The sequence below is a fragment of the Mauremys mutica genome, chromosome 4 (genome assembly GCF_020497125.1).
Source record: "Mauremys mutica isolate MM-2020 ecotype Southern chromosome 4, ASM2049712v1, whole genome shotgun sequence".
Taxonomy (NCBI): domain Eukaryota; kingdom Metazoa; phylum Chordata; order Testudines; family Geoemydidae; genus Mauremys; species Mauremys mutica.
Genome location: NC_059075.1, coordinates 11,894,201 through 11,916,578, shown reverse-complemented (window position 1 = coordinate 11,916,578; position 22,378 = coordinate 11,894,201). Strand labels below are relative to the sequence as shown.

The following is a 22,378-nucleotide window of genomic DNA, read 5'->3' as shown; positions in this document are numbered from 1 at the left end:
AATAATTAATAATAACTTGTGTAGCATTGCAGACATACACAACGCTTGGCAAAATCTTACAGAGTAAGACACATTTCCTGCTCTGCAGACTCTTCAATCTAAGGGACAAATTGTGCCCTTTCTCCTTTGTGGGTGTGTGCAGAGTTGTAGGGCCTGAGCAGATTTCCCCAGGGCAGATGCCGGCAGACTGCCTCAGGGACTGCTTGAGGGAGCATGCTGAATAGTGCTCCTGAAACCAGCTGGCGAAAGGTGTAGCGTATGTCCCTTCCAGCACCAGAGGCCAGCAGGTGGGCAGTGGAGACTCAGACCTGGCTTCACTCACACCACAGTACTCAGGGGATGCTAGGTCAACATGCCTTGGTCACACATAGCTGGAGTAAGAAGACCCTTGAAATGCTCTGCCATTCTAGTGCACCCACTCTGGACAAGCCAGAATGCAGCCCTATGCGTAAGAGCTGTCTGTGAACCCAATGGGAAAAGGCGTTTTCAGTCTCCAAGATAAATGTACCCTTTTACGGAGAAAAGAATCCTTCTGAACGGGAGAGTTCAACAGAAGCAGTCAGCCACATTGCCTGGAGAATCTACAATCCACCACTCACCACCAGATTTTTCCCCATTGCAAACTCTACACACATGCTGGGAACTGCTGGGATGAGGGAACTGAACGCGGAACATTAATCTTTATCGTCTTTTCTTTTTCCCTCTTGAGTCCAGTGAGGCCCGGATCATGCAAAACGACGCCAGTTCATCTCCCATCAAGCAGCGTTTGTTAAAGTTTCTTTTCTGGCAGATTTGCTGCATTCTGTCTACTTAATAACTGAGAAAATATGAAACCTAATGAAAATGTTATCCATCTGTCAAGCTTATTGTGGCTATTTGTAAACAGCCTTGTTACTCATGTTGTATTAATTAGATACAAATTATGACTGCAATTCATATATTTTTCTCTTCCTTATTTTTTAGTGAGAAGCTGGATGGAAAAGCTAAAAGATAAGGTAGGAAGCTCTTTATTTCCCGTGTTTGATTTTAAAGACAATTACATTTGGACTTTTGGAAAAAAGAAGTCTAGACTGGTGAAGTTATTTTGGGGGAGTTCTATGGGTCACTGAGATCTGGCTGGATAACTTCTCTTTCCTCTCCTTCCATCTCCTGGTTGGTGAGAGGGAGGGAGCATTTCTCTTTCCATTCCTGGCTGCTGCAAAGGCTGACATTTTTTTTCCTCTCTCCTTCTTGTCTCCCTGGAGGCCTGGGAAGGGATCTCAGTAGCTCTGCTCTGTGGGAGTAGCACTGCCCTCAGGCAGGGAGGATGCCTGTGCCTAGTGCTGTTTGCTCTACCTAAGATTGAGGTGCCGTACCCCCACGAACATGCGCTTCTAAAGCATAGGGGGAGTGTGACTGTTTTTAGCATATGATGGTGGGTGTGCCTGTTCTAAACCCCCCTGACCTTCGGATTGCTGCCTGACCTTCCTCCCCTCTCCTTTCTGGCCTGACCTCTGTTGTGGATCTCTCTCCCAGCACAGTGTAAGGGTACATCGATACTGTGTCTACTCTGTAATTAGACATCCATGGCTGGCCCTGCCAGCTGACTTGAGCTCGCAGGGCTCAGGCTGCAGGGCTGTTTCACTGCAGTGTAGATCTATGGGCCAGCACTCTGGAACCCTCTCACCTCAGAGCGAGCGAGAGAGCGCGTGTGAGAGAGCTAGAGAGTGTGCATGAGAGAGAGCACGAGAGAGAGTGTGTGCGTGCAAGAGAGAGTGCGTGCATGCAAGACAGAGAAAGCAAGTGCACGTGCGAGAGAGCACATACACGCGTGCGAGAGAGGCTGCGTGTGTGTGCAAGAGAGAGTGTGTGTTTGAGAGAGCAAGCACATGCAAGAGACAGCGAGAGAGGGTGTGCGTGCAAGACAGCAAGAGAGGGCGTGCGCGTGAGACAGCAAGAGAGGGTGTGCGCATGAGAGAGAGCACACGTGCGAGTGAGCAAGTGCATGCGAGTGTGCGAGTGTGAGAGCACACGAGAGAGAGAGCATGAGAGAGAGAGAGAGAGAGCGCGCACGCCATGCGGCTGCTGCTGGCTCCTCGTTCAAGAAGAGCTGAAACTGCCCAGAAAAGCCAAGAGGAGGTGTGGGAGCAACGAAAACACCAGTGGAACCCGGTGTTTTGTTCACTTCCCTGGAGAGTTGTCGGTGGCTTCAAGGAGGATCTGTTGCACCAACCGCAGGGTGGGACTCAGCTTCTCAGGCACTGCCCAGGGAGAAATACAAATTTCGTAATGTTGTGAAGCTATTGCAATGTTATTTAATTGACAACAAAGAAACGGAAGCCAAAGAAGAATAAATCAGGTGGCCCCTGGGCTTTAAAACACAGTTTGTGACTCACTAGGGCTTCGAACCCCTTTTGGTAAGATTAGAACGAAAGCTCTCAGGGCCTGGACCGATGATCACAAGGGGAAAATAACACTGATCCCTGAGTCCCAGCAGTTCCACTCACCCCCACCCAGCACCACCTACCCGAGCCCATCAATATAATGGGGGAGAAGGGATCAGGATAGCGGTTTTCCTGGAATGGTGCGTGTGAGGGGATTAAGGTGAGTTTCTACCTGTCCTGTGTTGAGGTGCTTGTCTGCCTGTGCTAGCGAGGAGGTCCAGTGTGGGGCTTTTAGCAAAGCATCTTAGCCTAGGACTCAGCCAGTCCACCCCAAAAGACTCAAGATTGGGGGGAGGGAGAAAACCATCTTCATGATGAAAACAAAGACCAAGACTGAGTGTCCTGAGTGACTGTGGCATGCACACAAATGTGTCGCCTGCTATTGCCAAAGCTACCCCAGTACATTGCACTGACTTGGTGTCATTTTTCTTCTCACCGAGTGCATATCTTTCCTTTTTCTCCTCCTGGCGCTTCCCTCTCCAGCTTTTTCCTTTCCCTGTTGCAGACGCCTGTGCACTGTGCAATTTCAAATTGGAATTGCTCTGTTCTTTATCATATCGATTGAGCCTGTTGCAAGGCTGGTGCCATATTTCATTACTGTGCCCCCACCCAGGCTTTACTGCCGTTGTTCCAGTGTAAAAAAAAAATCGGTTAGCATCCACATTATGGCGGGATTTGCCTCAGATTCACAGACATCCCAGGGGTTGGCAATTATACCGGGGCTGATTTTTTTTCATGCTACTTTATATTATCTAGTAACACTTTGTTCCAGTTCAAAAAAATAAACACCCCAAAATAAAATGCTAAATAAAACCACTCACTCACCCTCTTGCGTCCTTTCCCCTATTGAGATTCCTAGTAAGATTTAGGCTTAATATTTTCTCTTCTCTGCTCAGGACTGCATTCCTGAACCCCTTACTGCCTCCTGTCCCAATTCTCCACCAGCCCATCTGATCTGTGATGGTTCAGGCCCTGGGCCGAATGGAGCGTGCCGTGGTTCTGCATGAATGCTGCCTGGAACTGCTTTGGGAGGCAGGGAGCATGTAAATGAGCCAATCTTGCAATCCTGTCTCTGTCCTCCCTTCAAGGGCTGTGGAAATGCCACAGGGGATGCGCAGATAAGGGGGTCACTAAACGGATGTCCCCTTTCCTCTTCGTTGGGGGGCGGAGGTTAGATATCATGGGAGTGTCTTCTCGCTCTTCCAAATGTCACAAGGGGGGTTCTTTGCCCCAGCTAGCTCCATCCCACTTGCAGCCAACATGTAGAGCGATGCCCTGTGTGGCCTCTTTAAGTCCTATGTTGTTGACCCTTCCAAGCCCTGTGGAGTCAGGCAGGCCCTATTCACGTGCAGAACCTGCCAAACATCACCTTCATGGGAGCAGTCAGGTTCCACCCCCGGGGCCGGGGGCAGAGGAGTGGCTACACAGCTGCCCCTGAAGTGGGGTTTCCCATTGAGTATGCATGCCGCGCTCCACAGGCTAGGGTGGGAGGGAAGAGGGCCAGGATTTAGCCCACACTGCAGGCATTTAGATACAGGACCCTGACACAATTGCACGAGGAAGCTCTAGAAAGGAGCACAGATTTGCTAGGGTCATGGCTGGCTAGAGAATCAAGATTCTGACACAGAACAAACACAGATTTCTGGATTGGAAACCATGCCTGGGCTAATGCTAACAGCAAGCGTTTCAACCTCCCCTCGCAGTCTGCACTCACCGCAAAGTTCCAGGAATAGAAATGCCCATAGTGTATTAATTAGGTCACACAATTAAGGCACCTTAATTAACTCTGAAATTTAGCCATTCAACTGTATTCTTCCTAACCTCCTTTCGCAGTAACTTTAAAGCAGGCAGCTGTCTTTCCTGTTGAGTGAGGCTACATTTTCAAAGAATGCACATGCAGCACGCAGTAATGTGCCATTAAAGACCCAGTGAATGCAAACAAACAGCAAACACGTTCCTCAGGCCTTGGGATTCAGGGATAAAGCTGTTACTATGGGAAAAGCCCTGTACCAGACCGACAAGGTGGGTGAGGTAATATCTTATATTGGACCCTCACCCACTTTGTCTTTAATATCCTGGGACCAACACGGCTACATTCCGGTGACCGTTCTGATAGAGCCGTGATATTAAGAGGGGTTTATGATGTGGCCAGTGTATAAATCAGCTCTCACTAACAACTTCTTTCTCAGGGGAGAGTCTGTATGTTCAGTCTCCAGATTAAAATCCAAAGGCAATGCTTGCCGAATAGCATTTTTTCCACTTCGTGGTTTATGGAAGAAAAGTAATTATGGTTAAAAAGCATGTGTCAGATTCTTCTAGCACAGGGGTGAGCAGACTTTTTGGCCCGAGGGCCACATCTGGGTATGGAGATTGTATGGCGGGCCTGGAATGCTCACGAAATTGGGGGTTGGGGTATGGGAGGGGGTGAGGGCTCTGGCTGGGGGTGCAGGCTCTGGGGTGGGGCCAGAAATGAGGAGTTCAGGGTGCGGGAGGGGGCTCTGGACTGAGGCAGGGGGTTGGGATGCAGGGGGAAGGTGAGGGCTCTGTCTGGCGGTGCAGGCTCTAGGGTGGGGCTGGGGATCAGGGGTTGGGAGTGTGTAGGAGGGTGCTCCGGGCTGGGACTGAGGGGTTTGGCTGGTGGGAGGGGGATCAGGACTGGGGCAGAGGGGAGGGACACAGGAGGGGGTCGGGGTGCAGGTTCCAGGTGGCGCTCTCCTCAAGGAGCTCCCAGAAGCAGCACCAGCTCCTACACAGAGGCGCAGCCAGGTGGCTCTGTGTGCCGCCCATCCGCAGGCACCGCTCTGCAGCTCCCATTGGCCACGGTTCCTGGCCAATGGGAGCTGCGGGGGCAGCGCTTGGGGCAGGGGCAGTGTGCGGAGCCCCCTGGCTACCCTTACGCGTAAGAGCCGGAGAGGGGACATGCTGCTGCTTCTGGGAGCAGTGCAGAGTGAGGCAAGCCCCTGACCCCACTCCCCGGCTGGAGCTCAAGAACCAGATTAAAACATCTGAGGAACGGATGCAGCCCCTGGGCTGTAGTTTGCCCACCTCTGTTCTAGCTTTAGACTCCCTCAGTTGAATGTGTATGATTGCACATGAATGAGGACCAAAACTAAAAGGCCCCCAATTTCAGCAGGCCTCTGAATTGTGCATACATCCATCTATATGTGTCAAAACCATTTTGGTCACTTACCCTTGCATTTGTGTATGCATATATGGAAGGGTAAGGAGCTGTGTGTGCGATGCCAGAGCTGTTTGCACGTGCAACTGTTGGGTGCATCCAAACCATAGGAGCACTAAAAATGTGGGTTAACTTTCATTTAAAACAGTAAAATGTAAAACAACACGCATTTTTTAAAAAGTGTTTTTGTAAATCTAGAAGTTATTTCCTAAATATTCTTTTTTTTTTTTTGGTTACTGGCCATTTCCCTGATTATAAACTCCCAGGCAATGCACATTTTCTCATAATTAATAGTGAATTTAAATCAGGTCATCCTTGCTGCATTTCTCATGGTGGGTGTTTTCTTCTTGGCTAAGTTACATGTTGCGTCTCAGCTAGGGTGACCAGATGTCCCGATTTTATAGGGACAGTCCTGATTTTCAGGTCTTTTTCTTATATAGGCTCCTATTACCCCTGCACCCCGTTCTGATTTTTCACACTTGCTGTCTGGTCACCCTAGTCTCAGCTGTGATAACAGCATTCCTTTAGTAGCACTATACTGCACACTTAAATTATGCAGCAGGAAATTCACCCCTCCTTACAAACAGGCAGAGTAATTTGGCTTTGTGCATGGAAGCAAGCGGGAGTGGGATGGAGTTGGGCATTTACCCTCTTTCCCCAATCTGTGGGCACAGTCTGGGGCTGCAGTACAACTCCTCTACCGCCACTATTTCAGCGGCTGGGCTGGAATAGATCCCTCTGGGCAGGAAATCTTGGGCCACTGGATCAGCTTAAACATAGGTCCTGTCACCGCCCTGTTATCATGTCCACAGCACCTCCCTCCCCATTGGCCTGTCTGAAGCTAGTACAGAGACCTCCTCCGGGGCAAAATTTTTCAGCCAAAACATTGTCTTGGTGGAAAAAGCCGATTCAGGTTGCCCAGAATATTTACCAAATTCGTGTTGATTTCGGTGACTTATTTCAGTTGGGGAAAAAAATCATCAGTTTTGTTTTGACACTTTTGAGCCAAAGCAACTTTTTGTTTCAAAATTACCTTCAATTTTATTTTTAAGCAGAGTGGGGAGACTTGAAATCAAAACGAAACACTCTAGTTGAAGCATTTTTTCCTGAATTGGTCCTAAATTTTGAAAATGTTCAATTTTGGGTTGACCAGAAACAATTTTTCTCCCCAGGATTTCCAGCAAACTGAAAAATCCATTGTTTGCCCAGCGTTCGTAGGCAGTGCAGAGACTCCCTGCCAATGCCAGTATGGCCCCCAGCGATGTGGTGTTCTCCTTATTACAGATGGAGAGCTTGTATTTAACAGCCTAATTATTTGTACAGAGGTATTAGCCCAGCAATGAGTGCCCGCAGCAAGCCAGTGTGTCCTGCTCTCTGCAGTCCAGAACCCCGCCTTCCAAAATGGAGGATGACCATTATTCTCTGCAGCCATATGGTTGCATGACAGCCACTCCACACGCTCGTGTGCACACACATCCCCCAACATCCTGGTACACCAGCTATTCCTCACACACACGCATGTGCGCGCACACAGGCACAGACGCACCCTGGCAGATAAGTGGGACAGAAGGCCTTTGGGTGGAGGGTGACGTTAGCCCTGGCTGAGTGGGACTACAGTTTCAAAGAATGCATTTTAAGCACACAGCAGCGCACAGTTAACCACGCACCAGGGAGTGCAAAGAAGTGGCCGTGATTCCATAAGAGAACTGAAGCTCCTGGCCAATTGTTCCCTAACCTGAGCTCACGTAAGCCCAGGCCCTTTTATTTCTGCGCTCTGATTTCGGCACACCTCATTTCAGGGGTGTGGTGTTCAACATGCAACGGGACTGTGGTCAGGCCCGTCTAGGCACACAGTTAGTTATACACATACAACACAGGCTTTTTTCTCTCCCCCACTGAGTCACCTGGTAGCAGTGACACTGCACAACCCGCCCACAGCATTTGCAATCCAGTGCCTCGTCTCTTTCCTTTCTTAAGAGTACGGAACTGTGGTAAGTCTTGTCAAATCCTGCGTTTTTCATTGCGACGACTGTCCCTGTGCAGCCATTGGAGCAAAGGTGGTTACAGGCTGGGAGGGAGCGCAGAGTCATTCCAACTCTAAACCCCGGCCAGCCTTGAAAAGGCAAAGGGGCAAATTTCACACTGCTGTACGCAATGATGTCAGTGGAGTTGCAGCCGCGTATGCCAGAGGTGACTTTAATCCAGAGTTTTTAATGGAACTTGACCCTTTAGAGGTTTGGCTCAGGCAGGGATTTAAAACATGTGAGGGGGCTGATGTTGTTTGAAACTCATTTAGTCTGTCCCTAATCTTCAGATCCCACAGTGCTGAGTGCAGTACAAACACCTCAATAGGCCAGGTATCATGCAAAGAGACTCGTCTTAGGCTATATAGCAAATTATCTTGTTTTCACTAAAAACTCATGTGGGGGGCTGATTTTCCTATATCTGCCTTCTGCAGCATTCTTACATTCTCCTCTGAAGCAGCTGGCTCTGGTTACTATTAGAATCAGGAACTGGAGTAGAAGGATCTCGGCTCTGATCCAGTCTGTCAGCTCCTATGTTCTTATGCAAAAACTGAGGCTGATAAACGTGTATATCTGAAGGCTAGACCATTTATTTTGTTGTGTCTCCATGCATTTTAAAAGGGATAATGATACCGCGCCTATAAAGCGCTTGGAGAGCTACTGATGAAAAGCACGATATAAGAGCGAGGTGGTGTTATAAATAGTTCTGAGCCCTTCCCACTTTTTTCAGGGGTGGTTGCGTTTGGGAACATGCTGTAAAATGAAGCATAGAAATATACTGCGGTCTTACGCTAGTAGAAAAAGGACCACCTTGAATTGCTTGCCTCTTTAGTATTGCTGTGATTGTCTCCTTTTCATGTAGGCGGGATACATGTCTGGGATGCTGGTTCCTGTGGGGGTTGGTATAGCTGGAGCCCTGTTTATCCTGGGAGCGCTCTACAGCATTAAGATCATGAATCGCCGAAGGAGAAACGGCTCCAAAAGGCATAAAAGAAAGGTACAGCACATGGAAAGAAAACCCAGATCTGCTCTCCTGACCACTCTCCTGTTCCCATTTCTGGTTCATAGAGTAAATACAAGCTAATTGTGGAGCATCTTTGTGTGTTTGGGTTGGACTGGACCACTGCTCTAGATTATATTCATTATAGTGGGAGAGGGCGGGTGAAGGAATTGAAAGGTTTTGCCCCTGTAATTGAAGCTGTGCAATGTTTCTTTTCTTTTCCTTAGCAGAGGGAATTTAACAGCATGCAAGATCGAGTAATGCTCTTAGCTGATAGCTCTGAAGATGAATTTTGAACCTGACTGCGGAGCCGTTGTGATTTCCAATGACTTTTTCGGGGGCAAGGGGAGAAGAAGGAAGGCGTTTGTGCTGCATCACTGCTATCAGCCACCACGTGCCACTGTGTAGCGGTTTTTACATCCTGGCAAAACAGGCATGTTGTATTCTAAATGTAATGCGCAATGATGTTTGTTTTTACACAGTAGTGAGATTACACATTCACACAGTGCACCTCATTGAAATGCAGAATACATATTGTTACAGCTGGAGCCGATACTAATGGATGATGACTTTGTTTTGATCACAGTGTAATATTTTTGTTCCAGCTGGTGGTAACTAATCATAATTATTGCTGTCACCTAATTTCAGGATGGAAACTTTAACCGAGAATGACTTCTGTCCAATTAGTTAACTGTAAATGTTATATTACCGGAGTTTACTAGAGTTTGTCAGTGCTAAAATTAGCTGTTCTGCTTAATTAACAAACTACACACTTGAACCACCTCCCTTGTCAACAGGGAGACGCCCAAGTACAGTCCAATTATAGACATAATAATAGACTCATTTGTACATTCCTTGCCCCAATTTCCCTTGTCCTTTTTTAAAATCCTCCTTTTAACTGTGTTCCATGTTTAGGGAAAACATATGGAAATGGCAACAAAACACGATTCATAGCCTAAATATTCAGTGCAGTTTTCACCAGCATTATAACAGCACAACAAATGCCGCCGCCCGCACATTGACAAATGCTAAGATGCTCTTTGCATGAATCTCTTAGCTTTTATTCAGTGTGCCGCTGGAATATCAAGCAGGCAAAAGAAACGGGAAAAGCAGGCTAGAGAGTTTTCATCTTAAGGGGCTTGTCTGATTATTTGTTTGGCGTGGTTCACCTATCAAGCGGAGCTCTGCCCTCTTAGCGGTGCTAGAGAAATAATAATCGAGTGTCGGTCTCTTTTCACAATTGGTAACTAACTCTTATAAGCGTCACAAACACCTGTGGCCCTCTGAACCATGGAAGGTGCATAATGCTGTGGCTGTGTCCTTTCGTCTGATTGATCAGGAAAGCAGGTGGTGTGTGGGATGCAGTACAGAAGGCAAACGAAGCAGGCTGCTGGCTCATGCGAAAGGAGCTCTCCTCCTCTTGAGTGCTGAAGAGGACCTCACCTGTGGCTGACAGATTTTTTTGGACCGGATTCAGATCAGGTTTAGAAGTTGTGCCAGCACAAGGCTGCCGTGCATGTGACTGTAGATGGCCAGGCAGTCATGGCTAGGGTACGTATGGTTATAGATAGCAAAGGCCCCCGTCCGTGGAGAAGTCAAGGCTGGGGTACATGTGGCCAAAAGGAAAGGTAGTCAGGGCTGCAGCATGTGTGGTTGTGGGTGGAATGGGTCAGATTGGGAACATGGGGTCACAGGCCAGAAGGCAGCTGAGGCTGGAGTGAAGGCAGCCATAGATTAGGAAGTTGTTAGGATGGGGTGTGTGTGGCCAGAGGTGGAAAGGCAATCAAGGCTGTAGTACATGCGGCCACAGGTGGCTGAAGCTGGAGGAAAGTGGCCTTACTGGTCATTTCATCAGCAAGCGTGAGCAGCATCAACATGTACAGTTGATTGCAAAATAACACAGTGAATTAGCAAAACATGTTTCTGGAACTGAACAGGAAAGAAGGGGCATTGCTGCTGAGCTGGTTGGTTGGCTGGTTGTTTCAGCCCAGAATACGTGCCATGTTTTGTTGTTGTTGTGTTTTTAAAAATGCCCCTTATTTCCTCTGCTCTGGCGTGCCGTGAGATGGCTATTTCGTTCTGCATCCATATTACATGTATGCAAAAATCCTTATTCCCAAGTTGGAAATTGTCCCTATTAGAGGGAACCTTGATTTAAGCTGCTACGAGTCGAGGAGACAAGATGAGTCAAGTAAGGTCAGGAGGCTGCTCATTTATCTAGATTGATCCCTCTAAATCTTTGAAAGAAGTACGAGAGATGCGTTTGAAGAATAGACAGGGTATGATTGAATTCTTTGTAAAGGTGAAAAGGACTGGCTACTTGCCAAGATGCGACATAGCAAAGCCCTGCAAGTTACACCAATGGGGATGATACAGAAGCCAGAGACACAAGAAGGCCCCACTTCTGCCCTATCACCCTGCCCATACCCTCCACCCTGCGGGGGCCGGTAGCATTTGAGTGTGTACATTCTATCATTGGCATGCACAGATGACAGTGATCAAACTCTACACGGGCACGTGATTGTGCGTGCAAAGCTGAGGCTTATGCTTTGAAAATTGGACTGGCTGCTGACTGTGCAGGAAACAGCCCACATACCAACCAGCGTATACAGTGCGAACCAGAAAAATGGGATTCCTCCTCTGGGATAGTGAGAGCTCTCCCGCTGGAAACGGAAGGTCAGTGGTCTGCAGAACGTCGTGCACAAATGTGATGTTTAATAACAAGCAATGGAGTTTGCTCACCCAAACCGAGGTACTTTGCAGTAGCTCTTTCCCATGTTACGGCGGTTTCCCTTGAGCGTGAAAGAAGGGACAGCAGGATTTGAAATGCGCCTATTGATGAGTCTTCCAATCTGACAACTCTGCATGGCGAGTCAGGGATTTCTCAACGAACACACGGAAAATAGAGGTGGACTAAGGCTAAACAGAGCCAGTTCCAACAAAATGTTGGGGTCCCCCTGGAACGTGTCTTCCTTCAAGCATCCCTCTGGGACAGACTTTCCCTCCCAGCACCTCCAGATAGACTCTTGTCTTCCACCCCCGGGTCTTTGGTCTTCTTGCCTTGCTAGGCAGTTCCAGGTCTCCTGGCAGCAATCACCTGTTTGTTCTGTTGCCGCTTGCTACTCTGCCGCTCACTGGTGCTCCCAGGTGTCTCTGTCCATGAGGTCTGGATCTCAAGGATCCTGCCTAAATCCATCCGGGAAACATATAGCAATTATTGAAATGCAGTTTAAATCCAGCGGCAGGGTTGTTTGTTCTGATAACAAATGGTTAAAGCCTCTTTCCCTCAGAGCTAGGGATCAGTCCTAGCGAGGAGAAGCATTTCCTCTTGGAATGAATGCCCACTCTTTTCTTCTCTCGCTCTATCTCTCTGAAGTTGCTTGGAGGCGGGGAAATGGTTTTGGGATGTTGCTACACTAACGAAATGAGGAGCTTTGGCTTAACTACCTGCTCCAGCTGGGGCGTCTGGTAACGGGGAAGTCTTTTCCTTTGGACTCTTTGAGGAGGTGGCAGGGCTTGTGGCCAGGTCTGACTGTGGAAGCAAAGCCTTCAGCAGAGTGACTTTCATCCCAGCTCAGCTTAATTACTGTTGTCTCAGCCAGAATCCACTTTTAGCAGGCTGGGAGCAAGAGACTATACAGGCAACGGCGGGATATTTGTGGCAACTGTTCTTCCATCTTAAAGGCGGAGGCGCAGGAAGAACGTATGGGCTAAGGGCATGAACCATTCTGCAGGAGTGAGTGTAACTGACTTAGGAGCAGCAAGGTTAGTAACTGGTCTCACTGGGCTCTTTGCCAGCGGCGATGCCCTAGAAGACGGCTCTGAGCTGGTAGCGGGAAGGTGAGCTGCTGGGGCAGATGAGAATCAGAGGACTCAGGACAGCTCAGTGAGACCCAAAAGGCTGGGTTTTGTGCTCCTGCTAGTGATTGTTCGCAAGGGGTAACAGCAGTGTGGGCTCCGTGCAGTAGATGTCTAGCCTGTGTTGACTGAGCAGGAAAAGAGGAAGGGTGGGGCTGGGGGGAACCCAGTGCTAGGAGTGGCCGCCCTGAAAGGAGGCCAGGGCCCCTCAGATGGGGATGTCAGCTTGCTGGATTGGAAAAGCTGCTAGTGAGCCGCCCCAGCCTTTCATTGTGCTAATAAAGCCGTAGTTTGGGAAGTGCTAACTTTGTACGCTCAGCCATTTCTCTTTTCCCCCCACCGTCATTAAGTTCATAAGAAATTAAAAGGAAGGCTGCCTGTGGAAACGATGAAGCCGCATTTAAATGAAACAGCTGCATTTCTCCCTTCTTGTCTGTCACGGTGTGTTTGACAGCCAAGATCAGCTCGGTAATATCACAGATTTTATTCAGTCCACCCGTGCCAGGCATGTGTGCTAACCACAGCGGTGTCTGAAGTAGGGTCTGACCGATAAATGCAAACGTCCCAATGGTTAAATAGCACTTAGGTGCGGGAACTAGGCGTGCGGGAGGTGCTGCAGCACCCCCTGGCTTGAAGAGGTTTCCATTATATCGAGGGTTTGCAGTTTGGTTCCATGCCTCTCAGCACCTCCACTGTGCAAATTGTTGCAGCGCCCCTGCTTATGGTGCGACATGAGCTGCCGCAGCAGGAAATTCCAAGCTCGCTGAGATGCGCTGCACTTCCTGGTCATGTTCGGTTTCTGTCACTGTGGTCCATCTGGGGGCCAGGGTGCATCCTCTTGTGGAAAAAGCCTGTGGGAAGCAGCAGAAACTGTCAGGTGACACTCAAGAGGACCTGATCCAAAGCCCGATGAAGTCAATGGAAAGACGCCCATTGACATCAGTGGGCGTTGAATGAGGCTCAGAGTTTCCAGCTAATCTCCTCCCCCGCAGGGTGCTGGCGAGGAGGCAGGTGGCATAGCCTCCCATAGCGTTTGAAGGGAAAGCCCCAGTCCGGCAGATGCAGGGACATCCAAAGACATCCTCCATGCTTTTGTTCTGGGCCCCCTCGACATCATGACTCCCCCAGGAATGGGGCTGTCATTAGCCAGGCATGCACTGTCTGGGCAAAACCATCCTCTCAGGCGTGCAGCACAACATAATGCAGATTCTAGCAGCACTGGTATAGACAACTGCTTGGAGAGCCTCTCCTCTGATGAAGAGCATGCCACAAAATCCAGCTGCAACCTGGATCTTCCGATCCAGCTCCCGCTCTGCACAGACAAGTAGAGACGATGGCCAGGCCCAGTATTAGGCTGCCAGTGAAAAATCATTTTGGAATGTCTCTGGAAGGGAGGCCGGGCCTGATCTAATGTCAATTGAAGTCAATCGGAGTTGGAGCTGGCCCTCGGTATGCACGCACCATTTAACGGCGTATCCATTTAAGGCCTGATCCAAAGGCAGACAGTGGAAAGACTTCAGAGGACTTTAAAATTATTTCCCAGACAGCAGCCTGGGTTTCCCACCAGTAGCTGGACAAATCCGCTTGAAATAATTGGGATGCAGGCTGGGTGGGAGTCGTGTCCTGTCGGGAGTAGGGTGCCCAGATAGCAAGTGTGAAAAATCAGGACGGCGTACAAGGTAATAGGTGCCTCTATCAGACAAAGCCCTGAATATGAGGACATCTGGTCACCCTATGTAAGCTGAAACCTCCCATCTCTTAAGGCTTTCTTGATTTTATTTGTACTTATGTATTAAAATAAATCACTTCTGTTTTTTTTTTAAACCGCTCTTTAAAAAAATGTAACAACCGCACTTGTTTCTGGCCCTACATTGCAACAGTGGACTGTCAGCCTCTGAAAATAGGGGTGTATCATGAAAGTGTCAGCCCAGTCGTAACCACAGTGCAACGGTCCCTTTGCTTGGCACGAGGCAGGTAGCTTGCTTCTGTTACTCACGGATGCCTGGTTAGGAATTTCATGCTAGCACAGGCCACAATTTATTGTAGGCATCACAAAAAAGAATTTCACTGTTTAAAGTTTTGGCTCAAATGGGAGGAACAGGGCCTGCTTGATGTGCAGTTCTTGTCGTGACAAAACGTACCTTCACTGTACAGCTGCTGATTTTAACACGTCTGTCATGCTGGATGTTCACCTTCTATTAGATTTTTTTTTTTTGGACTGCATGGCTTCCATAAAGTGCTAGCAGCAGTCCCTTGTGCTTTACTGTGATTTTCTATTCCAAACAAGAACTACTGCTCATATTGTACCAATGGAATGTAGCACTTTGTTAAATTAAAATATCAGAAAATAAAAGCTGTCCATCATATCTAACTTTAATTGACTCGTATCCTTGATTTATGGTTTGTCACTTTCACTGGCTTTTTTTATTAATATTTAAATAATATTTTTAAGACCCAAGTTTGCTTTTCTATCTTGTCTGATTTGTTTGCATGTTTTAGGGGTCTGTGCAAAATTCTGTCTTGGACTGAATCGTGATATTTGTGCACTTTTCCAAGAGATCCAGAAATAGGTTCTACAAATATTTAATAAAGAAAATAGGCCATTATCAAGTAATGCACTGGTGCACAGAAGGTGATTAGAGGAAGAGTTTGTTTTGTGCAAATGATACAGAGGAATGGAAAGCATTTGAAAGTGAAAATTGTCGACCGTATTTTTCTAACATGTGTACACTATTGTGTATGCAATATGCCCGTTGCATGCATAGGTCAAAGGCTGGAGTATCTGAACGCCTTTGCATATACACTACCCTAGTGTGTGGGTGCATCCCATGTGTTGCACATGCATCTTGAGAACATGCAAAAATGGACAAGGCTGCTTAGTCTATTAAATCATAATGGCTAAAATTCACCATGTGGCACCTACATTCACCCTCTGCAGTGTTTCACTAACAATTACATCTGGTTGAAGTTTTTCATCCTAAATATTTTTTTTTGACATAAAATGTTTTCCTCTCCACCAAAACGGACATTTCCTTGGGGTTGTCCATTTCAACAAAAAAATTCCCCAACCTGCCAATATTTTTTTGGTTTCAGTTGCAGAAAATGGAGACATTTTCTATTTTCATGGGTTTTGTTTTGATGAAAACCTGAAATTGTGTAGAAAAAAAATAATTTTTTTTTGTTTTTTGCTAAACTTCAGAGGGAACTCCTGCCCGCCCCAACTCAGAGCACTGTAGGAAGATTCAAAGTACAGAGTACATCTAGGGTTGCCACGTGTCTGGTAATGTGGCTGACCCTTTGGGGTCAGAAGAACATTTTTGTATATGTGAGCAGAGTTTAAGATAACTTCTTACTGTACTTGACGGAGGTGCTGATTGGGAACCAGAGAACTGCAGTGCAATAAAGGGGGCTGTGTGATTTCTTGTTTGCTTCTTGATAACCAGTGCGGGGAATCAGAAGCACAGTTTGTGACTGGTTGGGGAGTTTAACTTCAGTCTCACCCACCAGTCATCTGCTCTCCCTTTTGCAGCCTGCCCTGATCTTGGCATGTCCAGTGAGGGCTGCCCCTGACACCGCGGGTCACTCCCTCATCTGGTGTAAAATGGGATCGTCCTTTAAAATCAATGGAACGACCCTGATTTCTACCAGCAGAGGAGCTGACCCTCTGGCTGCTCCAGGCCTGCAGTAGTTCACACATCCTCTTACAGTGGGAGAGCTGTGCATGTCCCAGACAAGGACAGCCTGTCGTTGGCTCTGCTAATGACATGCCCATGTGTCCCTGTGGCTGTAACGTAGGATGGGACGGTGTGTATGAAGACGATTGGCCTGATCCTACACCAGGATTTAACTTGGCCACCCCTGTGATGCGATGCATTGACCGCATGGTTGGCATGTATCTAGGGTATGTATGCGAGGATACCTGCTGCAGTTGGAGATACAGATACAAACCTATATGATTCTGCTTATTCAAAATCTTCTGCAAGTCTACATCAAGCCACAGGGTTTATTTTTTTAGTTTAACGCTGTTTCAGTTAAAGCTCTTCTTGGCCTAGTTCCCAGTGACTTTTCTCTCTGTCCCTCTTGCAGGGCATGTTGCTGGAACAGAAATGGGGAATCTGGAGTGAACATCAGTCCAGATTTCTAATTAAAGAAGCACAAAAGCTTCTTGGGAGAAAAACAAGCAGGCTCCGATGGCAGCCACGTCTCTGGAGAAACACGCTCCCAAGGATCAGCAGGGCAGAGTCTTCAAAGGAAAACTGCAATTGGCCTTTAAAATGTCAGAATCACTTCATGTAGTTGTGAATATTTTTGAGTTTTGTTTTTAAAATACGAAATATGCTTAAATGCAAAGATGGCTAAAGAAACAGGAAGCTGCTGTCCTGTCTGCTGGAATTGATTGTGACAGAGGAAATGCTGCTTGGCATCTGAATGCAGGAGGCTTCCAGAGGCCAGTTATGTTAAGACGAGTTATATCATTATTAATATTTGTATCACCTTTGAATGTGTTCATTTAACACTGATGCTCAATGAGCAGTACACATGCACTCTCTACACCTTTTCAAGTTAAAAGAAGCTTACCTTAAACAGCTGTGAAAGCCTCCAGCCCATCTCATGTATTCATCAGCTGGAGTGTGATTACCATTTCCTGGGTCAGACTGTTGACTTCATTGGCAGGCTGCACAGGCTTCAGTGTCTGCCTGCAGGGAATTCACTGCAGGATTGGGGCCAAATTTAAATTCCAGTTGGGAAGCGGGAAGGCTCAAGATGGGAGAGTTTATCCTGTCTTATGCTAAGCAGCATTGGGCCTTGCTCTGTATTTGCATGGGAAATCCCCAGGAAACCCCACAGTGCACAAGAAACAATGGTGACTCAGTAGGTCACACTCTTCCTTTGGAGGCAGTATTGAATTGATGCCCCAGCACAGTGCTGCCTTTCAGATGAGACATAAAATTAAATGCCTGGTCACCAGGCCCAATTTTTTTATATAGCGGCCCAAGATCCATATGTGAACATTCACGGGCAATTCCACACCTGGGGTGAGGGTGGGAGAGAGAGCGAGAGCATAGTGGTTTGAGCAGTGGCCTGCTAAGCCCAGAGTTCTGAGCCCAACCCCTTGGGGGAGACCAGTTAGGGATCTGGGGCAAAATCAATACCTGATCCTGTGGACAGGGGCAGGGGGCTGGACTCAGTGACCTTTCAGGGTCCCTTCCAGTTCTATGAGATAGGTATATTTGTGCATGCAATTTTTCCAGCTATATTGTCAAATCAAGTGATTACAGGAACAAATAGTTTAGAGACACCTAACCAGCTATTTGCATGTACAGTCACCTGATTTGTGTGGGAAATGGCAGTACTATATATGCAAACATATGCATTTGTACACCAACCTTGGCATCTCTTTCTAAAAACATTGCCTTCAAGGTTCCTTGGCACTTTCAGCAAGAATAGGGATTTTAACCCCAGTGCCCTGGCCAGCTTCCATATCAGTTAATTGCTTTCTGCTTACATATATTTCCCCTGCAGTTTCCAAATGGATACAGTATTCATCTTCCTGTCCTGACTTTTAAATGGTTGTGCAGTACCGCTGTGCCCCATTAAACAGCTGCCATGGTTCATCTCCAGGGTGTATGAAATGATCATTGTGTTTGTAAAGTGTTGTGGGAGTGAATGTAAGTGATTTTCATCTTTTCCAAAACTGTTTAAAACAGCAACATTAAAACAAAAAAAAAATTACATCAGAAAGATCTTTTTGGAATGACAGAACCCTTTACCTCAAACTTACTTTTAAAAGTGGCATTAGGGTCATCTTAAAATGTAAAGAACTGACCGTTTCTCACTGTTTTACATTAATTTGAAGGGTGCCTTATGATGGTTTTCTTTTTTTTCCTGTTGAAATGAACAAGTACATGTGCATCCCTGTGATTAATCTGATCTAAATCACAACCAGTTTCCATACCGGTGCAGTTTGTGGTCCACCAGGGGAATCAAGAGCCTTATAATTCCCTGGCAATTTATTTACTTTATTGTGTGGGTAGAAAGGAAAATGGTGGGAGCTTTTTACATATATTAAAAACAAAATCACCCAAACATGAATAAAACTAGCTTCTCCTCACTCATTCAGACCCAGCAAGAAACCAACCACAAGTGAAAATCAAGAGCTTGCAGTCCCCCCCCATTTTATCCCCGCATATCTGCCCTTGGTGCTCCTCCATCTACTCTCCAGCCCAGGAAGACGGATGAGCTTTGCAGATCACCAGACGCTCAGTAGGTTCAGGCTATTTGTGACCAAAGGTATCGGAGTTCTGAATCAAGGGCCATTCATGGAGAACCCTCTGCTGGGATCCAGGATCTCTTTTGAACCAGAGGCCTGCAGAACACATGTTTCACTGACCTCTTCTGTGACATCTCGTGGGGACAGAGGCAGTTTCTTAAGTAGGCCGGGTACTAAATCATTGGGGGCTTTATAGATCCGGCCACCTTGATCATGCGATTCAAGGGCCTACTTAGAACAGAGTCTAGCAGCCTGGCAAATGGAGTGCACAGACTAATTTGAGGAGTTCCACGCTTGGTGAGTGGTGACCACGGCTCATTATGCTCCCCTCCCCGCTCAATCGTAGGGTGACCAGACAGCAAGTGTGAAAAAGTGGGGGCTAATAGGAACCTATATAAGAAAAAGCCCCAAATATCAGACTGTCCCTATAAAATCAGGACATCTGGTCACCCTACATAATCGCCTCACAGCTATTTTGTTCTCTCTGTTGTACTCACTTGCTGTCTCCCATTGTATACTTAGGTGTGAGTTCTCTGGGGCAAGGCCTGTCTTTTTACTGTGCGTGTGTACCCTGGCGAGTGCAATGGGACCCTGACTGGGGCCTCCATGCGTATATCAACACTGCAGCTGGACCGAACTTCCCAGATTGGTAGACAGACTCACGCTAGCTACTGTGCTAAAACTAGCAGTGTGGACATTGCGGTTTGGGAGGTGGCTCTTGCTCTCAAGCCCACCTAACCCTGTAGGCCTTGGGAGGCTTGTTCCCAGCCACAGTGTAGACGTACCCTCCGGAGCTGCCCAACCAGAAATAATAACAACGATATTGCAAAGTTAAATGGTTCACTGGGTACAAGTGGGGCGAAGGGCTCTGACTTGCTGTCTAAGCATACTGTCGGGCAGTGTGCATCAGTCCTCCTTCAGTGCTGGCCAGTCGCATTGTATTGCTTTATGACAAGGTTGTATTGTTGCAACTCCTCACCCCATGCCCTCCCTAATGTTACATTTATCGTTAGATTGCAAACTCTTCAGGACAGTGACTTCGGCTTTCTATCCCATGAAGTACTCTCCCTGCTTTTGCATGTTTTACAAATAATAAAGAGGTCGGGGGAAAGAGATTGCTGAACATTTGACATGGATTTTTCAAACCTATGGAGCGGTGAAAATTAAAACTCCAGCAATGGTTTCGTTGTTTCCCGTTATCTTTCCATCTGAATGAATTTGTGTGCTAGAATAAATGGGAAAAATTGAGATTAAAAAGGAGAGAGCACAGTGTGGCTGTCCACTTGGCCACAGGCTGCATCTGGACCGAACACACAATGGGACCCTCTCCGATGGACAGCAGGCTTCTAGAACTCTAACGGGCCAGGGCACAGAATATGAAATGGTAAACAGCTAAAATACAGCATGGTTTTCAAAGATTTACTGTCTAAGGCCATGATCCTGCAGCTGGCTCTACACTGGTGGAGTCTCCACCCATGCAGGCTCTGCTCACACGTAGCCAATAGCAAGCTTGCATCCTACTTAAGGCCCCAATTTTCCACTATGCCTGATCTGGACTTGGATGTGGTCAGCAGTGGTGTCCTCAGGGAGCTGATTGTAGCTCCCTGGTCCAAGGCCACATGACCCCAGTCTAAATTAGATTTCATCTGAATTGTGCTCCTGGCATAACGTCTCTTGTTCCAGGGAAGTATTGGGTGTGGCAGAACTTGGTCCCGACACAACAGATGGAATTCTCCACTTGGAAGCTCTGGCTGGCTTAAAGCCTCTTTGTGCTGTGTAATGAGGCCTTAGCAGACCAGGGAATCCAGCTCTTAGTATTTATGGCCAAATGATGACACTAGGGGGACATCTATGCTGCGATAACATACCTGGGGCCGGCCTGGTTCAGCTGACTTGGACTGGGGCTGCAGGGCTAGAAAACTGCATTGTCAGTGTTTGGGTTCAGGCTGGAGCCTGGGTTCGGAGCCCCTGCACAGGAGGAGAGTCTCCATCTGAGGTCCAGCCTGAGCTCAAATGTCTACACTAGCCCCGCAGCCTGAGTCGCACAAGCTTGAGCTGGCTTACCTGGGCTCTGAGGCTTGGTGCTTCAGGTTTTATATCGCCCTGCAGATGTACCTTAAGGGTGTGTCCGCCCAGTAGCTGGGAGGTGCAATTCCTAGCTTGGCTAGACATACCTGTGCTAGCTCTGCTCTTGCGAGAACCTAAAAATAGCAGTGTAGCTGTGATAGCTCAAGTTAGCAACTCGTGTATAGTCCTGCCCGATACCCTGGGTATGTACTTGGCCCATTAACCAGTGCCACCCATGCCGCCATGCCCACACCCTTATTTTTAGGCGCTAACTTGAGCAGAGCTAGCACATGTGGGTCTACTTGAGCTGGGAATCACACCTTCCAGCTGCCGTGTCAACTTACCCTCGGTGTGCACTTGTCACTCTGATTGTCTTTCTTGGAAGCTGCACACATGCATCCGAGAGTCTGCAGTTTCTGCTGGAGGTGTGTCTGTGAATGAATTGCAGTTTGTTTTGCAAACAAAGTTTGTGAAGTAATTCTAAAATGGTTCCAATAATCTGACATCCGCATTATACAATTAGAAAGACTGGCTGAGCTGCAAAAATCAAGGGAGTGGCATGGGACTATTTCAAGCAAAATGAAACCTTACCAGATATTGCGGACAAAAGAACTCTAAGGATAAACTACAATCTCTGAGGACATTAACTACTGAAATCTTTTTCACTTGGAGCATGGAAAGCAAAATTGGAATATGAAAAAGGAGCCTGACATTTTAACCAAGCTCCACTACACTTTAATTTTAAGCAGGCTTTTATGTAGAGAATAAATGGGTAATGTGTTTTTAAAACAGCATTTGCAAAAATTTCTTATTCATATACATAAATATTCTGAACTAAACCAAGAGAGAGCTGACACAGCCGCTATTATATATGCAAAATCTAGATCATGAAATCAATTAGCCAGATTCAGTATGTAGTTTAGCTAATTTACGGTAGCATTTGACTATCGCACTATGAACCAGATTTTCAAAGCAGCTCCTCACTTTAGGTGCAAGGGGGCGGAGTGCTAAGTTCGTTTGCAAATCTGGCTCAAAGCGTCATGTGGGCGCCACTAGGTGCTGAGCAGTGTGTGACTATTTGGCCCGTATTTAGGCCCTTATTTCTAAACCTTTTACCGTTTTTGTTGCTCTCCTCTGGACTCTCTCCAATTTGTCCGTATCTTTCCTAAAGAGTGGCGCCCAGATTTGGACACACTACTCCAGGTGAGGCCTCACGAGAGCCAGGTAGAGCAAAACAATTACCTTTGTCACTGCCCTAAACGCCAGAGGCGGAATAGGAACATGATGCTGATGATCTTACATAGGACACTCCTGTTAATATTCCTGTTAAGATGGAGAACAAATATTTAATCACGGGCTCTTCGGTCTCACTGAGAAAGGTCTAACACGACCCAATGGCTGGACACTGAAGCTGGAAAATTCAGACTGGAAATAAAGTGTAAATTTTCAGCAGTGAGGGGAATTAATCATTGGAGCAATTGGATTCTCCATCACTGACAATTTTAAAATCAGGATTGGATGTTTCCCTAAAAGATCTGCTCTAGGGATTATTCTGGG

General features: G+C 47.2%; 1 protein-coding gene across 2 annotated transcripts in view; it reads left to right on the top strand.

Moving 5' to 3' along the window:
- Positions 1-14,836, top strand: part of ARMH4 (armadillo like helical domain containing 4) — a 123,289-nt gene extending 108,453 nt beyond the window's left edge. For both annotated transcript variants that reach the window (XM_045015075.1, XM_045015076.1), the window contains exons 6-8: positions 964-995; positions 8,488-8,622; positions 8,853-14,836. In XM_045015075.1, the coding sequence (XP_044871010.1) occupies positions 964-995; positions 8,488-8,622; positions 8,853-8,921 (236 nt within the window). In that variant the 3' untranslated portion in view covers positions 8,922-14,836. The remainder of the gene's footprint in view (positions 1-963; positions 996-8,487; positions 8,623-8,852) is intronic.
- The last annotated feature ends 7,542 nt before the right edge of the window (positions 14,837-22,378 follow it).